Source organism: Pteropus medius, unplaced genomic scaffold (genome assembly GCF_902729225.1).
Source record: "Pteropus medius unplaced genomic scaffold, Ma_sr-lr_union100, whole genome shotgun sequence".
Taxonomy (NCBI): Eukaryota; Metazoa; Chordata; class Mammalia; order Chiroptera; family Pteropodidae; genus Pteropus; species Pteropus medius.
In genome coordinates, this window is record NW_024344371.1 from 9,931,171 (window position 1) to 9,951,539 (window position 20,369).

Sequence of the window (20,369 nt, forward strand, 5' to 3'; positions counted from 1 at the left end):
CACCTTTTGTGGCATTTTGGCAAAGCAGGATCAATCAGCAGTGTCTGGCTAGGTACAAGAGGTAACTGGCACACCAGCATCCTCATGCAGTTTTCCCTCATCAGACTCAGCTGGGCTGTTTACGCTGTGCTTGCAAAGGGTATGACAGTCCACGTAGTGAGAGGCACTGATCTGGTGGGCCTCTTAGGAACAGGCTGCTTTCCTCCAGCCAGAGAGGACTTTTTATGACCATTCATTAGGCTCTTCCTAAAAGATGAGAGCCCTACCAGCTATGTTCCTAGAAGGTTCTAAACCCAGTTCTGAACTCTGGTTTTAAATATAAGCAAGATGCCACAAATGAGACAATACAGCTTGAAGTTGATGCTGTTATGCAATAAAACCAGCCCATGTGGCCTTTGTGTTTCCTCGCTTCCCCTTTCTCGCTGTGGTTGAGGAGAGCTGTTCTAGGTCCTTCTAGGGCGCGGTCATTTGCTCATTTCAAACTCAGATCTCCAAAAGCATAATGGAGAGACAGTAAGCTAGCCCAAGTCTCAAAGTGGGAGCATCTCACACTGTATTTTTAACTCTGTGTTAGCAACAATGACATAGGGCCAAGTTCAGTGTCAGATTTGGTATATATCACGCCTTTGGAAAAAGCCTGCCCACAAGGCTGCTTTCTAGCAGATTCTACTCCTGGCACAGTCTGTGTGCCTTGGTATTGCACATGAGGGACTTAGGGGACACACTTGTTGCTGTGAGTGAATGGGTGTTGTGTATCACAGAAGCAGATGGCTCTTCAATTAATTGGGGGAAAAGATGATGCTGCTTCCTGAAAAGAAATATCAGGTTCTTTGTAGCTGGGAATTTAGAGAAAATGGAAAAAATCAGAAGTTTAGAGTAAGCAAAGAATATATTTTTGGACCAATATATGCCCGAGATCCAGACTTTAAAAACAAATACATTGCATGTAGGACACCGTCATAGACCATGTGTGTGGGGAGAGAGGAGTGCTTTTTCTTTTGGGAATCTTAATTGAGGTCTAAATTCAGAAACCTGATGCTGACAAAAGAGAATTTTGTCATCTCAGGTTATTATTTGGAATAGATCATGCCATCTCTCTGGGATTTGATTTACAGCTTGAAGAAATACAATTCCTCGGGAATAGTGAGCCAGGGCAGTTCATTTCTTCCCATAAAGCAAAGGTCTCCAACAAAATATTTTTGATGCCATTCTTTCCAATCTACTTTTATCTCATTTTTAGTAACCAGAATAATTTGAGAGTGCTGAAAATAAACAACTCCACCATTCACTATTGTGCTAGTCTCCTAATTTTCCTGGTATTGTGCCAACTAATAAACAGAGAAGGTATGCTTTCAAATTCTGTGATTTTTTTTATTACTTAATATTGACATACTGGCTATTGCTTTATGATTTAGCCTACTAACAATGATTGAGTTCACTCTTTCGACTCATACACATGACTTCTAATTTTAAGTTCTTTTAATAACCTTAAACACATGAAAAACAAATAGAATGAGCTGATAATTCTGCACAGCAAAATACACTTCACATATTTAGCTATCACGCTGCGGAATAACTCCACAATGTCAAGTAGCACACAATTAGTAAAACTGTAGGGGGAGGAAAAGGAGTGTTTTGATCCTGAAGAATTTTGATCCTAATCAGATTGAAATTTCAACGTTCTTGTAGTGCTTAATATCTTCAATCACACACACACACACACACACACACACACACACACATATATCAAACTGATGTCAATGTCGGTTTTTGCATTCTGTAACTGGAATAAAATGCTAAAATATACAAATGCACCTCGCTTTGCACAATAAACATTAGCATCATTATAAAGTAAGATCGAGACTAAAATTGTGTGATGGAATGTCCCATGTTTACCTAATTCTCCAACCAAAGCCAGCCCAGTAACAAAATGACAAAGCATGTAATAAGTCTTGGTTGTGTAAACATTGGAAGAAAAGGCAAAAAGCCAGCACAGCATCTTGCTTGTCCAAAGCCCTAGGCTATTACTGAAGGATGCCTCGACTGTGCCTTCTTGGCAGGAGAAGGTCATGGTGACATAGAATCAGCTCAAGAATAAGATAGAATTCTAAAACAAAGGGATGGTTAAAAAATAAACCACATTAACTATTTAGCTTTTCTTCCTAGAGCTATTGGCACAATTCCTGGTTCTGTCCATGAAAGACAGTTTTTCGTCATCTGATAATGTTTCTGATACTTTGGTATCTGTCTTGTGCTCTAGTTTAAAACTTAACAGGACTCAAAACGAGTCTTTGAAAACTCAAAATGCTATCTTTATCATTTATATCTTTTTTCCTAGCATAGGCATCTGCAAATCCTTAGACTAACTCGCTTCTAGAATAAGAAAAGTAAAAGGAAATCTCAGCTGCACCAGCATTGACAGCTTTGACCAAGTGAACCGAAAACTTTGGACCACCTACTCTCCCATTAAGTTAGCACAGGACACCTGACACCTGATAGTTCACTGGGTTTCAGCGTAAAGAATCACTAAGAATCACATTATCCATATTAACATGGTAGGTTAGTGAAATTATACCGGTATTCTAAAACCAAGGGAGTTTTAAATCTTCTTTTTTCAAACTCTGAGCAAAAACCTCAGTGATTTTTTTCCCTTTTAGTCACCTCACTGGAGTCATTGACCCCAATTTCATTGATTCGTCAGGCCAAATTGACCAAATCAACATGTCAAGGTTTGAATTTTAAACCATTTGTATTAGTAAATATTTGAGCATCTTTGCCTATCACTTTCCATTGCTCAGGAGGTACTGACCTCGAAATGACCAGCCATGTATCCCTAGAGTCACACACTCCAGTCACCTAGAGCATCTGTGATACTCTCAGGCATGAATGGCACACAGCAACTACCTACTACTCTACCTCTGCTTATAGCCCCAAAAATAGAAGGGCAAACTGCAAATGCTAAACCAGAGAAACATTCTCTGCATTTCTCTTTAGCCCCTTTTAATCCAGCCTTGTGTCCACAGAAGATGCTGAATTTATCCTGATATACCCCTAGGGTTCTCTCCTGGTCAAATCAGCACCAACTCTCCAAAACCTGGAAAGAGTGGCCAGAGGGAAAATTTCCTTTCCCTTTATAACGTAGTGCTCCACCAGCAAGGCTCAAGGCTCTGCTGCTGAGGGACCTTAAAGAAGCCAGAGAGTATAGAGGTGGTGGCTGTTTTCCCTTCCTAGAACCATGCAGGATGAGGAAAGTCTGGAAGAGTTCTCCTAGAAAAAGAGAAGGACTTCCAGCTTGTCTATAAGATCATGTAGAGTTAAAAAGCAGAGTCCGCCCAATTAATCTGGAGGGTGTTTTTAAAAAACACAGCAGCCTAAGTGTTTCTTTCTTCATTACTAAATTCTATACTTTCAACAAAACTAATACACAGCTACCTGGCATAATGCATTCCATGCTGTTTTGCATCAATAACCCCTACACTTTCCTCCTGAAGGCGTCTCATCGCCAATGCAAGCCGACTGCTTAATGCAGGACTAATTAGTATATCCCCTTCCAGTCTGCAGGCCCTCCATTGTAATTCCTTCCCAGCTCATTTTTTTCCACAACGGAGCATCAATCAAAGTAAGTGCCCTGCCTGCCTAGGAAACACAAGATGTCCTCCATGCATTTGTCATCTGCCACACAAACAAAGGGGGAATTTAATTGTTGATTTGGGTATGCAGCCATTGCACTCAGTAAAGGAAGCTGCAAGTGACGAGAGAAGGGACGGTATCAATTTTGATGGGTGAGCTAAATGCAGATAGCACAGGGATTCTCTTCTATTTTCTGATCTTAGGCTTTTTCAGGGCTGAGTCTTTAGGGATTTAGCTGCAACCTAATCATTGGCTGGACTTCCTTCCCAAAGCAAATGAGGTTTTTCCTCTTCTTCCATATGAATATGAAAATTCCCGTGAAAGGAAATGTATGTAATAGCTACCATGTCTGACTCTTTTCAAAAACCAAGTCAGCCCACATCATGTGCCTGTCTACTAACTAAAAAGACTGGCACACGGAGTCAAAATAAAGCCAGGTTTTTATGCAGGAGTGAATTAGTATTATTTTATGTCTTTTTTGGGAGGTTGAGGTGAGGCAAATGCTGATTTCACCTTCTCAAGTCCAAGGACAAGCAGGCACAGAGAACAGAGACTAGCAAGGACCTAACCCCCAGCTGAGTGCCTCTGCTCCAATGCATTACAGAAATGCAGAATTCCAGGCCTAATCCCAGGCTTACTGATGCCAAATCTGCAGTAAACAAGATCCCCAGTTGACTCAATTCACGTTAAAGCTTGAAAAGTACCGACTACGTTAGTATTGAGAAGGCATTATTTTACCTGGAGTAAAAGTAAATTCAAATAGACCACAGATCTTAAGGACTTTCTTTTCATTTGGATGAATTTACTAATAGTAGTAAGAAAATATGAGTAGTGAATTGGCTCTGGGGATTCAGTAAGTGTTCAAATGAAATGAGTACGCGATTGCTTGCTAAAGAAATTGACTTCTTTACAAAGAAGTAAAGTTTTGAACATCAGTGGGTAAAGCTAAGAGTATAAATAGTAATAGTCAATGTGTAAGCAAAAGGAGGTCTTTAGTTTTTTCCCCAGATTAATATTTTCCTATGTACTTGATTACATGTGTGAACATTCCTGTTCCAATTTCTTGTTTGAGTTCATCTAATATTTGTGAGTACTTCTTATATACAAAGCGGCATTGCTTTAAGATTTCAAAAATAACTAAGATATGGTCTCTACCTTCAAGGAGCTTTCATACTACTAGAAAAGACAGCATGAAAACAGCCAATTTTTAAAAAGGTGGCATGAAATTAAGACTACTAAAATAAACAAAACACAAAAACCCCATAGGTGGAGGTAACCAAGGAAGGATGGAGAAGTTCCAGAGAAGGCACATTTTCCCTGGACCTTGAAAAAACATGGCAAGAAGCCAAGATGGCAGGAGACAAGAGAGTGGAGGTGGCGGGGGTTGGGGGTGGTCAAGGGCATTCCAGGCTTAGAAGAGCTTATGAAAGGACACGAAATACAACTACACACAATTTTTCCTCTCTGCTCAGAGGAAGCCAGAACTTCAATTTGACTGATATATCCTAATACAATTTTAGAACGAATTCTTGAGGTTTTTTTCTTATTACTGTTTCAATTAGGAGCTCTTATTATTTTTTTTATAAAATAAAATATTTTATAAAATATTTGAAAAAAGATAACACATCGTTCTTATAAAGCATAATCAGAAAAAAAAAATTCTTCTAAATCATCCATTTTGACCTAAATCAATTAACTTGAAATCAATTCCGTTTACTCCTTATAATAACATCTTGTTCTTAATCTTGTATAAACTATATATTTAAAAAATACTTTCCTTAAAACATTGATTTAATGACACCCTGGATATCTCAAAAAAAAAAATTAAACCTTTTTTTTACATGCATGAGCAGCATTCAGTTTGTGTATGTCTTTAGTATACAATGTTTTGTGTTTTTTTTTTTCCATAAATATAGAGTTAACTAAGGATCAAGTTATTCGAAGCTTTTTATGAACTCCCACATCCTCTCTGGCTTCCTAGAATTTTCAGTGGGGCAATGGCAACTAGAATGCTTCTAGTTACAAATAACAGAAAACCTAAGTAAAAATGACACTTTCTCTGTAATTGTCTTAACTTTCTCTGCATGAGCAAAAGACAGCTAAAGCACCACCGGCCATCAGTTCCTCATGGGGCAACGTCCAAAGTCAGGAAAGGGTCATTTCGGCTTCATTTTGGAAAGAAAATATTCCCATAGTTCCTCCAGTAGAGTGATGCTCCCTAATGACTCATTATCCAGTTTAATCAAATGCCCAGACCTACACCACACAGTCATGGAACTACCATGACTGGTTTAAACAATCAAGGTTTATCTCTCAAGACTTGGAGTTCAGCGTTCTGGAAGCCAGAACAAGTGGGAGAAAAGCCGTTCAGTGGACAGTCAAGACTGACTGTTACATGGGAGAAACTGTAATGTTTTCACAATAAGGTGCTTGGATTTCTGAAAATCTACAGAAAAGGTGAACAGATAGAATTTGCCTGGGCTCCTTTAAATATTACTGATTTTAAAGAACACCAGTTTTTGCATGCCTCTTCCTGCCCTCTTATATGTTTCTTGTTAAAGATGTTTAGTGGACTTGATGAAGCGACTGCACCCAGAAAACACAGGGTTCCCCAAATCTGAACGTAAGATCCACCTTATCCCTTTTGCCATTTTTAGTTCTACCTACATCCCAATTTAACCTCAAGACGCCCTTATTCTTCACTTTTAAAGAGAAAATAAAAATTCACCCAGGCCAGGTCAGACCCCCTGTACTTTCTTAGGCCAACGTACCACTTTTCATATTATAAATTTATTAGCAGAAATGACTGATAAGCATCTGTCTCCCACCCAAAAGCAAATAGAAGCGAATCTCGTTTAAGAATGAAGAAAACTTTTCCAAGAATCTCCTGCAGTAGAGAGACATCCCCCTGAATCTCACTGTCTAGTAGTTTATCATATTTCAAACTTAAACAGTCACTGGCAAGGGAAAGGGATTACTGTGACTAACTGAGACTACTGTAGGAGGACAGGCCCACGGCAGGTTTTGCTCACGTGCTTATCCCCCAGTGCCTGGCACAGAGTAGGCACTCAAAAAAAAAAAAAATTTTAGTCAGTGAGTGAATAAATCCACCATTTCCCTCATTTCCTAGCCATAAATCTTTCTTAATTCCATGCCGAAGAGTTCACGGCTTCTTTATATAGCGAATCCCTGCACGAAAAGAAGGCATGGAGCTAAAAAATCCTCTGTCCTTACCTATTTTAAGTCGAGAAGGGCAGGGATGAGTGGGGCTGAAGCTCCCTGGTTGGACTGAAAACAGCCTGAAAAAAGATCTGAGATCTCAGATGTCACTCGTGCCAACAATTACTTTGATCCTTCCTGTCCTAGAACACGATACCATCAGTGTTTAAAAGCTTTGGTCTCCAATTCAGTACATTATCATGAAGAAAAGGGGAATTTATTTTTTAAACTTAACAAATTGACATGTCCTAAATCAATGAAAAGTTTTCTGCGTGATTCAGTATTAACAGTTCATAAAAATCTATCAATTGGCTGGGGTATAGGAAAAAACCTCTTCTGAGGTTATAAATCACACAGATAGCAATTCAAGCAGGCCTGTCATTAGTGTATTAGGGGGAAAATCCATAGATGATGCATAGTCATTCGCAGAACATCCACAGGTCTTCTGTCCTTAAGCCTGTAACTCAGATTAAATATCAAATATCATTAAGCTTTACCAAATATTGCTCAGCACATAGATTTGCAAAAGAACTAAAAACCAATTCTTGGATGCCTGCTATTTAAGACATCTAGCTCACTAATTGCAAAATCTATAGGAAAGTCTGCACAGCATCAAAGCCTTGGTTGATCCTATGAGCAATTCTAAATGAAAAACTGTCTCCGTAGCAAGTAAATAAAGCATTTAATGCAGTTTCTGGCTCTAATGCTGTTTCTCCTGTGGGTTTTGAAAATGACCTTCCTGTAAGCATCAAGGACTATAACTTTTTAGATAAACTTGTTCTTGTTTTAAGTCTATGTCAAGTTCATTCCCCTAGAAGCCCACAGTTTTCAAAAGCAGAGGAAAAAGTAATCCAGAATCTAAAAAAAAAAAAAAAAAAGTCCTGTTTCCAGAATGAAGTTCCCTGTCAGCCTGTCTTGGGCCTTAGGTGGAAAAGCAGAGATTAAAGAGTCAGTATTCTTTTTCATGTTTCATCTGCCAGTTTTGTGAATGTAAAAAGAGAACCAGTGGCTACAGCAAAGCACCCAACTGTGGTATTAAGTAGAAAGTGTGATTCTCGCACACGCACCCTCTTACACACACAAACTCCACGTCAGTGAATTCAAAAATAATTTTTGAGTCTCTAGCACAAGGAGCCCGCTCTCCATTCTCTGCAGCCATTGATGAAGGTACCTCAAGGAGGGGTGAATGGCGCTGCAGATGCGTCCTCGTATCACCATGACGATAATGAAGCTCTTTGTTCAGCTGTGTGAATGTGAAGTGTGAAATTTCGGATGATCTCACCATTTCCTATTTATTCTATACTTACCTGAATACACCAAGTATTGCAGCTTTTTAATGCATATGCAAACTACTAAAATGTCCTTTTGTGAGACACTTTGCTAAAAGACCGCTTTTGATATGTGTTCTTCATCTCCTCTTCAATCTGAATTAGACTGCTTCCTTCTTTTTAAGACACAAGTAACTCACTATTTAGAGTCTTTGGCTTTGATTTTGTAGAGCAGCCCAACAGGAAGAGACCATGTTCTCTTTTATTCTCCATATTTCTGAAGGCAAACTTGGACTGATGTGTTTTGATTTACTAACAGAATTATGTTCCTGCCACAGACACAGGCTTCCTTTATGTCCTTTCAGTCATCGGCCTATCTCTGTAGACAAAGTTTTCCCAAAGAAAACTGAAATGCCTCTGTTGGTAACTGTGCAGAGCCATGGATGTGTGCTTCAGCAAAAGAGGTTATCAGATTTGGGGGGACAGTAATCATTCTCCACAAGCAGCACATTACTTGTATCCCTACCAATAAGCTCAAACCAAGAGACCGGGTTACATTTTAAAGAGACAGTCAATAAAATTGAGCATCCAGTCTTTAGAGGGAAAAAAATGTTTTCGACGTAAAAAGACACATGTTCTAAAACGCAGGCTCTCTGAAACTTTCTTTTCATGGAACTGTATTTGCCAATTCCGTCACAATTAAGAGTGGGTGGTGTTTTGATGCTCATAGCCAAAAATTGTCAAATGAGCAGGGCTGGAACAGTTCGACCAGGAGGACTTAAGGCTCTTTGTCTCTAATGTATTATTCTCACAGTGGGGTCACCTCTGTCCTCTAAAGAGCACAGTTTGTAATGCAAAGGCACCTTTAGCTCCTTCAGCTTGGAAGGTAGGGCGCTACTGAGACAGCTTCATGGTTTTCCTCAGAGCAATGGCAGCCAAAAGGAATTAGTTGCATCCTAAACTTCAGAGTAAAAAGGAACAAGTTCTTATGTGGTAGCAGAGGTGTTCACAGTTACACCTGGGACCATTTGAAACTGTAAGTGAACCTGGGAAAAATGTACCCGTCCTCCTTATGTATTCATGTTTACCTTGTAAACTCTAAGAAAAGGCCATTTGAATGTTTTGGGGTCCCTAAATAAAAACTAATGCCTATAGCACAACTTTAAAGACATAATTCCAGAGATGTTATGATGTGATCAGTGAATTCAGTGAGGGATACACAGGCTGTTGTGCTACCAAAAGTTTTGGAAAGCAAAAAGTAAATGTTGGGATAAACCAAAAAGAAGATGCCGGTTTATGTGATAGAAGTACTCTGACCACATCAGGGCGTAAGATCAAAAATACGACCCACATATATATTTCCTCTTCCTCTCCGCTTCCTCTCTTTATAGTTTGAGCACACTGTTATGAATTTGCTCCTGGGCTCATTGGTTTGATGAGTATTAATCTCTTTTCAAGGGACGATTAACTATTTTTTAAGAACTTCCACAATAAGTGACTTACATTGTGCTTATTTCTGTTTTTTTCCCCACGAAGGATTTGATGAAGTAGACTGACACAAACATCCTCTCATTTCCATCTCAAGCTAAAACTCAAAAATAAAAACAACAGCCACTGTATAAAAGAGAATCAAAAAGTTTTTGTGTTTTTCAAGTTGTCAAATTTATTACAAACTAAAAATCTCTTTCGAACTGGCACCAAGGTGGCTTTTCTTCTTGAGCTGATTAGGACCACATGAGCTCAGGAAAAGCTGTCAGATCCTGCCTCTGGCGCAGCTGGAATGATCCAACTGATTTGCCAGTATGATTTTTTTTAAAAAAAAGAAAAAGAAAAAGAGAAGCTTCATCCCAAAGTCATAAATTTACATTCTGGAGCTCCAAGAAAAAAGTATTCCTTGTTCATTTTAAAAGAAGCAAAATGCCATTGTGACCTCTTTTACGGGACCTCCTAAAAAACAAAAGCAGATGGGACAATATATTGGGCATTGATTTATGCCATAGTAGAACCGAACGCTGTGTCTTCTCTCTAGTTATAGATTCCCACTGACACATGGGGGGTCTCATTCAGAAAACACTAATCCTCGAGAAATAATCATAAACGAAGACCATGCTAGAATGTTTACCTTTTAAGAATTGTTTGTCAGGCTGGCCCAAGGCAAATTAATGGATTAGGGCAAACTCTTCTTCACCTGACCAATGATGGGCTCCCAGATCTGCTTTACGGCATTCCCCAGGGTAAGTTAAGGCACTCAAGTAGATACTGACTCCCAAGGAGGTTCCCTTCCTCACTAGTCCACTCTTCACATCAAAATGTACCTGACCTGACTTTTTCATTAGGTCTCCTCTCTTTGCTAGATGGCCCTTGGCCTGATGATAATAAAGGCTCGATTAATGTATTCATGGACCCTAATAAATTTGTATTTATCTTTTCAGGAAACACAGATGCACTTAATCAGACCCAGAGTCCTACTCCCTTAACTCAAAAAGATGACACATATCAGTGTTTTAGCAAATAGGCTTTTCAGCCCCTTTGATAGCACGTTCTTGGATCCCACCAGGGAGGCAGATGTTTTGCTGGCTAAGCATTTTAAAATTGAGAGTTTGTTTGTTTGTTTTTAAGAGAAAATTTTAGGAAGACAGTGATCTTTATGTTGATTCTGCACATTCTAATTTGACTATAATTCCTCTCTTGCTTTGACCCTTTCTGTGCACTACATTCTGAGAAAATATACATATATATATATATTTAATATATATATATTATATATATATATTATATATATATATATAATATATATATATATATATAAAATTTTTGCTTGCTTTTGGGCAAAAATCCAGAATCCCTAGCCAGGCTGGACGGATCTGGCCTACCATTCCAGTGTTTTCTTCATGTGCTTTAAAAAAGAGGGCCTCTTAGTCTCTTTGCCTTTGTTAAATTACTAGAACCATTTGAAATTATTCCTTAGTCCAGATACAGAGCCAATAGTATTATTATACACCAATCACTGATTGGGAGCTATAAATTTTCTCTGTGAAAATAGTGCGCAGAATTTTATAACCCATCGTTCCTCTATTAACAGTTAACCAGGTTGAGAGGATTTGAATAAAAGCACATCTTGTTGCATGCAACAATGGTTTGACAGAAGAGCTGTATGGCAGAGTCAGTATTTTACTGCTCTCAGCTTCGCCACACAGTTTTGTAGCCTGGGAAGCCATGCATGCAAAATGGCAGGACTTACAATTGCCTACAAAAGGAGAGTACAATGCTACCTGTGGAGCCTTGTCCCATGAGACGATGACAGTTCCGGGCCTTAAAAATACCCTAAATTGTTGAATAGTTTCAGAATAGAACTTGCCACTACGTGAAGCACTCATCGATGCAAGGCCTTTTCAAGCAACTGTTAAGACATAATTATTCAATTTTACAACCATCCATTTATTGTATCATGAGAAAAAGGGAGGAATGCATCGAAGTTTACATATTTATGGATGAAATATGTGGAGGTTTGATTTTTGATCACTTTCAGAGGCAGGAAAAGTGGCACAGACACGACGGAAAGAGCTTCGACAGCCTTAAACACAGCTCTTTTCCAAAGTGACTTCCCTTTACTCATCCACCTCCCCCCACCAAAAAAAAATCAAAATGTACTTCATGAAACTATTGTATATGAAGCACTTATTAGCCGTAATTAAATGGACAATATGAATTTACTACGTCTTTAGGACTCTGGCTTGTTCTGGTTTAGAGCAAGATGATTAATGCAAATACATATTACTTGAGATAACCATTTAGCAGCTAATTTAGCCAAATTTATTACAGCAGTTAGAGGTTTTTCATTTTAGCAGACGGAGACAAGGACATGCCAAAAGTGGGCGACGTGGACGAGTGCACACTGCCCTCTAGTGGCCAGCCAGCTGGCGCGCTTCTGGGGGGTATGGAGTTGCGGCCATCCGTATCCAAGTAATAACGGCAGGTTTTGCACGTTTCCGGCGTCCTTTTAAACCATTCCCATCCATAGCACTTTATTTCATGGGATGATTTACTGCACTTTCCCCTTTTACTAGCTCAGGAATACCCAGATACAAATCAAATCAATTTCGACTTGGCAAGATTTTGGTTAAAGTATCATTTTTAACATCTGCATTTTAAAGCCCTCTTTCAGTGGGTATTTAATGGCACCGTTTCACATTACTGATTGTTTTTACTTGTTCCTTCATTTTGGGCCATATTTCAGAGTCTGTGTGGAGCTGTCACTCTGTTTGGCTCCAGCCAAGTCAATTCTGTGCCTCCCTTAGGCCAGTGTTTTTCTCTGACTTGGTTAGGGAATTTATTTTGTTCCAACATTCTGTCGTCTCACCAGAATTTCCCGACTGACCAATGTAAATTTAGCTCATACGTGGACTATAAATTCTGTTACACAAGATCAAAAGGAACACATGCATAAGGACGCTGGTCGACACTGCTCACACTGGTGACAGATCAAAGACGGAGGGGTAAAGCATCTTCGGAACCATTCAAATATCCAGAATCTCAAAGAGGTCTACCTCGAAACTATGAATAAATCACATACAAACTTGCCTTTGTTACCATCTGACGTCAAGCCCATTGACAGTATCCACACCGCATTAGGTATTCTGTGAGCCAAAAAGATTTGTAGTCCTTTTATTCTTCCTTTCACACCATGGCTGCCGAAAATGGAACAAAGTCTTGCTGCAAAAGCTAGTAACCCTCGCTCGGGAACTGCCGCTCCACTGAATTGTTGATTTTATTTGTCCTACTAACGGCATCCTCCATTAAGCATACGGAGGGGTAGCCTGGCTTGGTGCAGGACCTCCCCTGTCTAAGCTTGAGGTTTTGTGCAGATGACAATCATCTGGTCTCAGTCTTAATACACAGTGCCTTCTATTTTTTTGTTTTGTTTTGTTTTGTTTTGTTTTGCTTTGCTTTTCCCCCTCAGTGCTGAATAAGGGCCAGTGTGTGACGAAGTACTATCGTTGGATGCAGAAGAACGGAGGCTATATTTGGATACAGTCTAGCGCCACCATAGCTATTAATGCCAAGAACGCAAATGAGAAGAACATCATCTGGGTGAACTACCTTCTTAGGTATATTTTCTAATTCTTTTTCATTTCTGTCTCAGTTATAAAGTATGCAGCCCAATGGTGAATAACTAACATATTATCTTTTGACAGTATCTGCTGTGGAATTATGTGGGAAATTCTGCTTTTCTTTCCACAAGATTCAAAGAAATATGAAAAGATCAAAGCTATGTTAGAAGGGACTTCCAGGGCAGATTCACAACACTTTCAATAATTCTTGGTCTGTCAGCATTCGGGAAGCTCTGCAGAAGTTGCTTTGGTTTCCCCACAAATGTCCAGGCCATAAAAAGAACACAGACTTTTGCCTAAAGCTATAGCCTTCAAAAGCACCTCCTTCTCCCCACCACAGGTACACATACTCACACACTCCAATCCTTGTGAAAATTAAACGAAAGGGGATGAAAAAGAAGGGTACGCTATAGTCCTCCTATATTCTATTCCTTTGAAGCTTTTGGCATATTACATAGGGTTTGATTCTCCAGGCATTGAAGTTTTAGTAAGCAAAATGAGTTGATTTGCCAGAATCAAGACAATATTAGTAGAAAAATGAAGGCAATCTTCTCTTGCCTGCTCTGTGATCTCAGGAAAGTTTTACAGCTGTTTTAAAGCACCCACAAATTTACATCCATAAATGCAGCCAAGCTCCACAGCATCCTAAATTCTAGTGTACAGCACCATTTCGCAGTCCTTCCTCACTTTCTGCCTTTGGATTCAAACTAGCAAAAGCCAAGACCAACAGCCTGGGTGATCTGCAACTGGGGGCGACCTTCCTGGGAGGTTCTCCACCAATCCCGTCATGCGGCTATGTCCCGCTCCCCACCAGCACTCTCATTCGCTCTTCGGCTTCTTTTGGCCTATAGCCGCCAAGCAGGGTCTGAGTAGGAAAACTCCCAATAGGTCTTATGAATGGAAGTTGTTGCCCTTTGGCTGATTATCTAGAGAGGGAGTACTTCAATCCCATTTTTCTTTGAGACGGCCAAAAGGAGCCGAGATGCTGACAACCATGGCTCATCAGCACGCTGACCCTTCAGAGTGTTCACATACTTTTGTGATGACTTGAAGGCACGAATGTGCTTGCTACCAATAGCATATCAATCAGACACTAATGATTATTGCTCTGGAGAGGGCTTTAATGTGCACCACTTAAAAGAGTCTTCATTTATCTACTTTCTTTTTCCTTTTTTGACCTCTTCTACTCTGTGTTAATTCTCTCTAAAGGTATTTAATGTAGATTTCTCCAAGACCTGATTTTCATGCAATCATGTGTTTGTGATATGTTCAAGATGGGTTCTGATATCAAGCAGTCCTTTTACATAAAGGTTATGGAACAGTGGCAATGTGTCACAGAAAAGCTTATAAAAACTTCACACACCAGAGAGAAGGTAGAGTAAGGAAGGTGCTATGGCATTGACGATCTTTTGCTGGGCAAAAACGGAATTTATCAAGGAGATCCATTATTGTTAAGAGTTAGTCACTGGTAACAGGGACCCCCATCGATGAGAGAATGTCTGTTTCCCATGCTGCTATAGCCTAGGGTACTAAAATAATTTATATGGTTGTTATTCTCATTTAGGAAAGTTTCTTCTTATCTGGATCTTTCTTACTGCCTCATCAGCCTCATCATTTTCTATTCTGCCCCCAAATGGAGGGAGTGATAAGGGTTAAGGAGAGGTCGATCCACGCAACTTTGTATCAACACTATTGGCTTAGCTTAATACCACATGGTATAAGCTCATGAGTGTTTGGTGTTTCTAGTCCATAGAATTCCACATGGAGAGGAGGAAATCAAAGACCAGTCTTCAGGCTCAAGAGCCTCAATCTCAGACATGCTAGACCTGTTTCAGCTGACCTAAAGACTCACTCTGAGTTCCATAATAAAAGACTAAATTGGATGACAAGCGACTTGTGACCCCCCGTGTCATCTGGACCAAAGGAAACTAATATAGATGGAAACTCTGCCAAGTCTACCACTCACTGATATCAATGTCATAGGCTAGACATCTAGTATGAAAAGGACTTTGCCCCTGCAAAACAGCAACAATTGAAGTTTGTTTTTCTTTCCCACATTCTTGTCCTTTGTTCTTCCCTGACCAGGATTTTCATGCTCCCTCTTCCTACCCAGAGTCCCTCACTTCTGGGCCCCATTTAGGCTTGTGCTTCCCTGTTATGAGGTTATTCTCCCCAGTCTTCTTCCCATTTCTCTCACAATGCTTGGTAGAATTACACTCTTAGAGTATTCAGAGACTGCATTAGTGCTTAGGCTACCTTCCCACCATTAGTCTCAACTGATTATCTAGAGAAAGCTCCGCTGCTGAAGCTAATTCAGACTAAGGAGTAAATGCCTGATAATCCATCTCAGTGAATTAACCCTCTCAGAGACATTCGCAGTTTTAGAGTAGTTACTGAAACCGTGACTCTTTAATATAGGAATTTCACTAGAGATTAGCAAATGAGTTAGTAATCATCTATTGTAAGAATCTCATTGGCTAACCATCATGGAAGGACAAAAGAAGCATTTTCCATTTGGAAACAAGAGGCTTTCCTCGTGCCTTCAAATTATAGTAACCTATACTGCTTATACATTGGGCCAGACTTGGAGTGGCATTTCTAGAAGACAGCTAACTCAAACTTGACCAAATACTCTCCCTTTTCCAGAAGAGGCTTGATTCAGAATTAAAAATAGAATGAAAATTAAGCACGTTTGTGCAAATGGGGTTAGATCCATTCTGTTAGGGCCTCTTTCACACGGGGACTCTCCCCACTGCAATCAGATTTCCAGCTAACAAGCCACAGGTGTACACCACATGAGCAGATGAAAATGTGATTGTAATGGGTGTGTTGACAGTTCAGTAGCCATAATCCATGCATCCCAAGGTGCACCTGTGCATCTGTCAGATCTCAGGCGCTGAGGGCTCTGCCTCCACCTCCCACAGCCTTGGAGCCATCTGAACAACTGAGAAGCTCCATCGAGGAGCCAAGACAACGGTACTGAGGCCATGGACTCATTAGGAGCACAAGAGAAGACAGGGCACACCAGGAGGTATGGGAGTGAATTGTTGAGAGTACTTCTCATCCTCCCTTCCCCCAGGTGTTAAACTGGGAGGAATATTAAGCAGCACAGTTCCCTGGCCCCCAGTGGTACCTGATTATTTAAAAGCCTTTTAGTGGCTTTCATCTAGTATTTGGGTATTTAATCATTGTAGCAAGGTGCACCTGTACCCCGGCACATGCAATCCAAGTTTCTGTAAAAGTCCCATGATGAACTGGGAAATGATTTCATGCTTAGACTTTTAAACTCTCTAAACTCCACAAGTTTGGGGCAAGGAAGTGGGAAGAAGATGGTCCAAAACAAACCATACAGAACGGGTGTCCGCACTCCTGATGAATGCCTCCCCCCCCTGCAGTAATCCCGAGTACAAGGACACACCGATGGACATCGCACAGCTCCCCCACCTGCCGGAGAAAACTTCAGAATCCTCGGAGACATCCGACTCCGAATCAGACTCTAAAGACACCTCAGGTATTACAGGTATTACTACTTCTCCATGTTCTGCAGTTATGGCTTGCCTTTCCAAACGAGGGGAGGGGTGGGCCATGGCCAAAGGGCCATTGTCAGAGCACAGAAAGTGGTCTTATATGCAACCACATACACACGTACACCCACAGATGTGCGTATACATACATACAATACTTACACATATATATGCGGTGGTGTAAAAATATATACATTCGTATATGTATGTAAATACTTACATATAGGTATGTTGTGATACTTATACACATATATATGTATATTGTAGTGTATAAACGTATATACGTACACAAATATACACAAAGATTGATTGAGCGAACACTTAATGTCAGCCCTCCACTGTTGGTACAGAAGGAGGCCCACCCTAGCCCCATAGCTAGCTCTGGCCTCTTTACTGGAAGCAGATAGCAGGGCTGTCTCTGATGTCCAAGGCAGACCGTGACTTTGCACCCCAGACTCACATCCTCACCAAGCTGGAACTGAGCCTCTATGGTGGATATTCAATACCATTGGAAAACGACTCTTTCAGGGTGCTGGACTGTTACTCATTTTCTGAATCTATGCAGGAGAAATCCATGCTTTCCCATTTCTAGTAATTTGGGGAAGTAGACTTTTCTAAGTAATTCTTTGGAGCACAGGAAAGTTAATGTAAAAATGTTCCTTTCCTCCAATCCCCAACCCCTTTCACAGCTACACACAGAGCCAAGGAGCACAGAACTCACAGAACTTTACAGGTGCACAAGTCCCGAGCTTCTTCTAAACCAACCTCTTCTGCTATGGAAAGGAAGGCCAGAGTAGTTACATGATTTGTAATCTAGGCCCTCAAGAGATAGAAAGCCCAGGCTTTAAGTAAGCAAGGTGGTAGAGAAGCTCAGGATGGGGCACGACCCCCCCCAACCCCCCAGCAGGTGGGAGGTGGATCTTGCCCTGCTCATGTGGTGTCTCCTTTGTCTCCTGTCCCTGCACCCACCCCCACCACCCACCTGCCGCCGGCCCCGCGTAGAGGACAACGAAAACTCCAAGTCCGACGAGAAGGGCAATCAGTCCGAGAACAGTGAAGACCCGGAACCCGACCGGAAGAAGTCAGGCAACACGTGCGACAACGACATGAATTGCAACGACGATGGCCACAGCTCCAGCAACCCGGACAGCCGCGACAGCGACGACAGCTTCGAGCACTCGGATTTTGAGAACCCCAAGGCGGGCGAGGACGGCTTCGGGGCGCTGGGCCCGATGCAGATCAAGGTCGAGCGCTACGTGGAGAGCGAGTCGGACCTGCGGCTGCAGAACTGCGAGTCGCTCACGTCCGACAGCGCCAAGGACTCGGACAGCGCGGGCGAGGTGGGCGCGCAGGCCTCCAGCAAGCACCAGAAGCGCAAGAAGAGGCGGAAACGGCAGAAGGGCGGCAGCGCCAGCCGCCGGCGCCTGTCCAGCGCATCGAGCCCCGGTGGCCTGGACGCAGGCCTGGTGGAGCCCCCGCGGCTGCTGTCCTCCCCCAACAGTGCCTCGGTGCTCAAGATCAAGACGGAGATCTCGGAACCCATCAACTTCGACAACGACAGCAGCATCTGGAACTACCCGCCCAACCGCGAGATCTCCAGGAACGAGTCCCCCTACAGCATGACCAAGCCCCCCAGCTCCGAGCACTTCCCGTCCCCGCAGGGCAGCGGGGGCAGCGGGGGGCTGCACGTGGCCATCCCCGACTCGGTCCTCACGCCGCCCGGCGCCGAAGGCGCAGCAGCCCGCAAGACTCAGTTCAGCGCCTCGGCCACCGCGGCCTTGGCCCCCGTCGCCTCCGACCCTCTGTCACCCCCCCTCTCGGCATCCCCGCGGGACAAGCACCCAGGGAGCGGTGGTGGGAGTGGCCCCAGCACGTCCAACTCCTTGCTGTACACTGGGGACCTAGAGGCGCTGCAGAGGTTGCAGGCGGGCAACGTCGTGCTCCCGCTGGTGCACAGGGTGACCGGGACCCTGGCAGCCACCAGTACAGCCGCGCAAAGGGTCTACACCACGGGCACCATCCGCTACGCTCCCGCCGAGGTGACCCTGGCCATGCAGGGCAACCTGCTGCCCAACGCGCACGCTGTTAACTTCGTGGACGTTAACAGCCCCGGCTTTGGCCTCGACCCCAAGACGCCTATGGAGATGCTCTACCACCACGTGCACCGGCTCAACATGTCAGGACCGTTCGGCGGAGCTGTGAGCGCGGCCAGCCTGACGCAGATGCCCGCCGGCAACGTGTTCACCACGGCCGAGGGACTCTTCTCCACGCTGCCCTTCCCCGTCTACAGCAACGGCATCCACGCGGCACAGACTCTGGAGCGCAAGGAGGACTGAGGCGCGCCCAGCGCGGGCGGGTTCCGCTCGGAGGCATCGTCGGCGTTTTCGTTTAGACCTTTAATTCTAGCACTTTGAATTTGAGCAGGTCAGCGTCTTCTCTCAACACGGTGGTCCCCATCCCATCCCCTCTTTCTTTAACTTGACTTATTCTTTCCTGTAAAGATATGTTTATTTTTGGCCTTCGGAGGGTCAGATGACCAGTTGCCTGCCATTTTGTCTTCTGAGATGTGTGTTGGGTTGTTTTGCTTTCCTTTGCATCTTTATTAAGATGTCTTTAATGTGTATATGCCTCTGCCATAGAATACTCAGTCTTGTGGTCAAGAGATTTCTCAAGTGACAACTATTGGGTTTTCTTCATAAAGATCTTGATGTGATCAAGATTAAAAGAGACAAGCATAAACAATGTGCCCTGTTTGACTAAGTCAAATGAAATGGGTGGTTTTTGTTTTTGTTCCTAATTCCTTTGAAAATAGGGGGATAGTATTTTAGAATTTTATGCAGAATTTAATTCTCTTTTTATGGTTAAGATTTTAAGATTTTCTTACTTGCACATAAAAATAATTTGGGTTATTAAACTTAATTTCTGGCCTGTGACTAGAATGTTTTAAAAAAAACAGTTGGACTAAATGTTAATTACTGAAACATTAACTTAATTTCTAAAACCATGGTGCTATCATTTATTAATCTGTAATGTCTTCATACAAAATGCAGCTCCTGGGCTGGGTTTTGGGAAAAAAAAACGTGTTCTGTCCTGGTCTGGAGTCCGTTGCTGCAGTCTCCTTGGTTAGTTAAGACAAAGCCCTCATTAACGTTTGCTGCAGGACTTAAAATTTTTTTACCTCCCAACTAACAAACATAGCCTCACATTAAATTTAATGGGTCAGTAAAGCCCTTTTTAAAGGGGCTTTTGGAAAACTCAATCAAACTGATTTGAGGAGCAGTTTAGGTACATATTGCCTTTTGGTGAGCTCTTTTTTTTTTCCTTTTCTCAGTCTAACTGAGGCTAATTTTTACAACTTCAGTAACACTTCAGAGTAAAAGAAGGAAAAAATATTTAACATGTTTTTTTTGTTTTTTTTTTCATTTCTTGCTTAAAAAGGAAGGTTGTATTTTGGGGGACTGATTTAATTTGATGGATTTTTTTTTTTCCCCTTTGCTTCTTATTTCTAGGTTGGAACCAATACGGTTTAAAACTAAAGAATGGGTTAATAAGCTTCAAACAGATAACTGCAACTGAAAACTGCACATTAAATACAAAAAAAAAAAAAAAAAAAAAAA

At 41.8% G+C, this 20,369-nt stretch overlaps 1 protein-coding gene across 14 annotated transcripts in view; it reads left to right on the forward strand.

The window, feature by feature from the left end:
- Positions 1-20,369, forward strand: part of NPAS3 (neuronal PAS domain protein 3) — an 803,227-nt gene extending 782,858 nt beyond the window's left edge. For 11 of the 14 annotated variants that reach the window (XM_039870506.1, XM_039870507.1, XM_039870512.1 and 8 more), the window contains 3 exons: positions 13,078-13,225; positions 16,624-16,748; positions 17,755-20,369. In XM_039870506.1, the coding sequence (XP_039726440.1) occupies positions 13,078-13,225; positions 16,624-16,748; positions 17,755-19,088 (1,607 nt within the window). In that variant the 3' untranslated portion in view covers positions 19,089-20,369. The remainder of the gene's footprint in view (positions 1-13,077; positions 13,226-16,623; positions 16,749-17,754) is intronic. The other 3 variants (XM_039870508.1, XM_039870511.1, XM_039870514.1) reach the window with 1 other exon arrangement.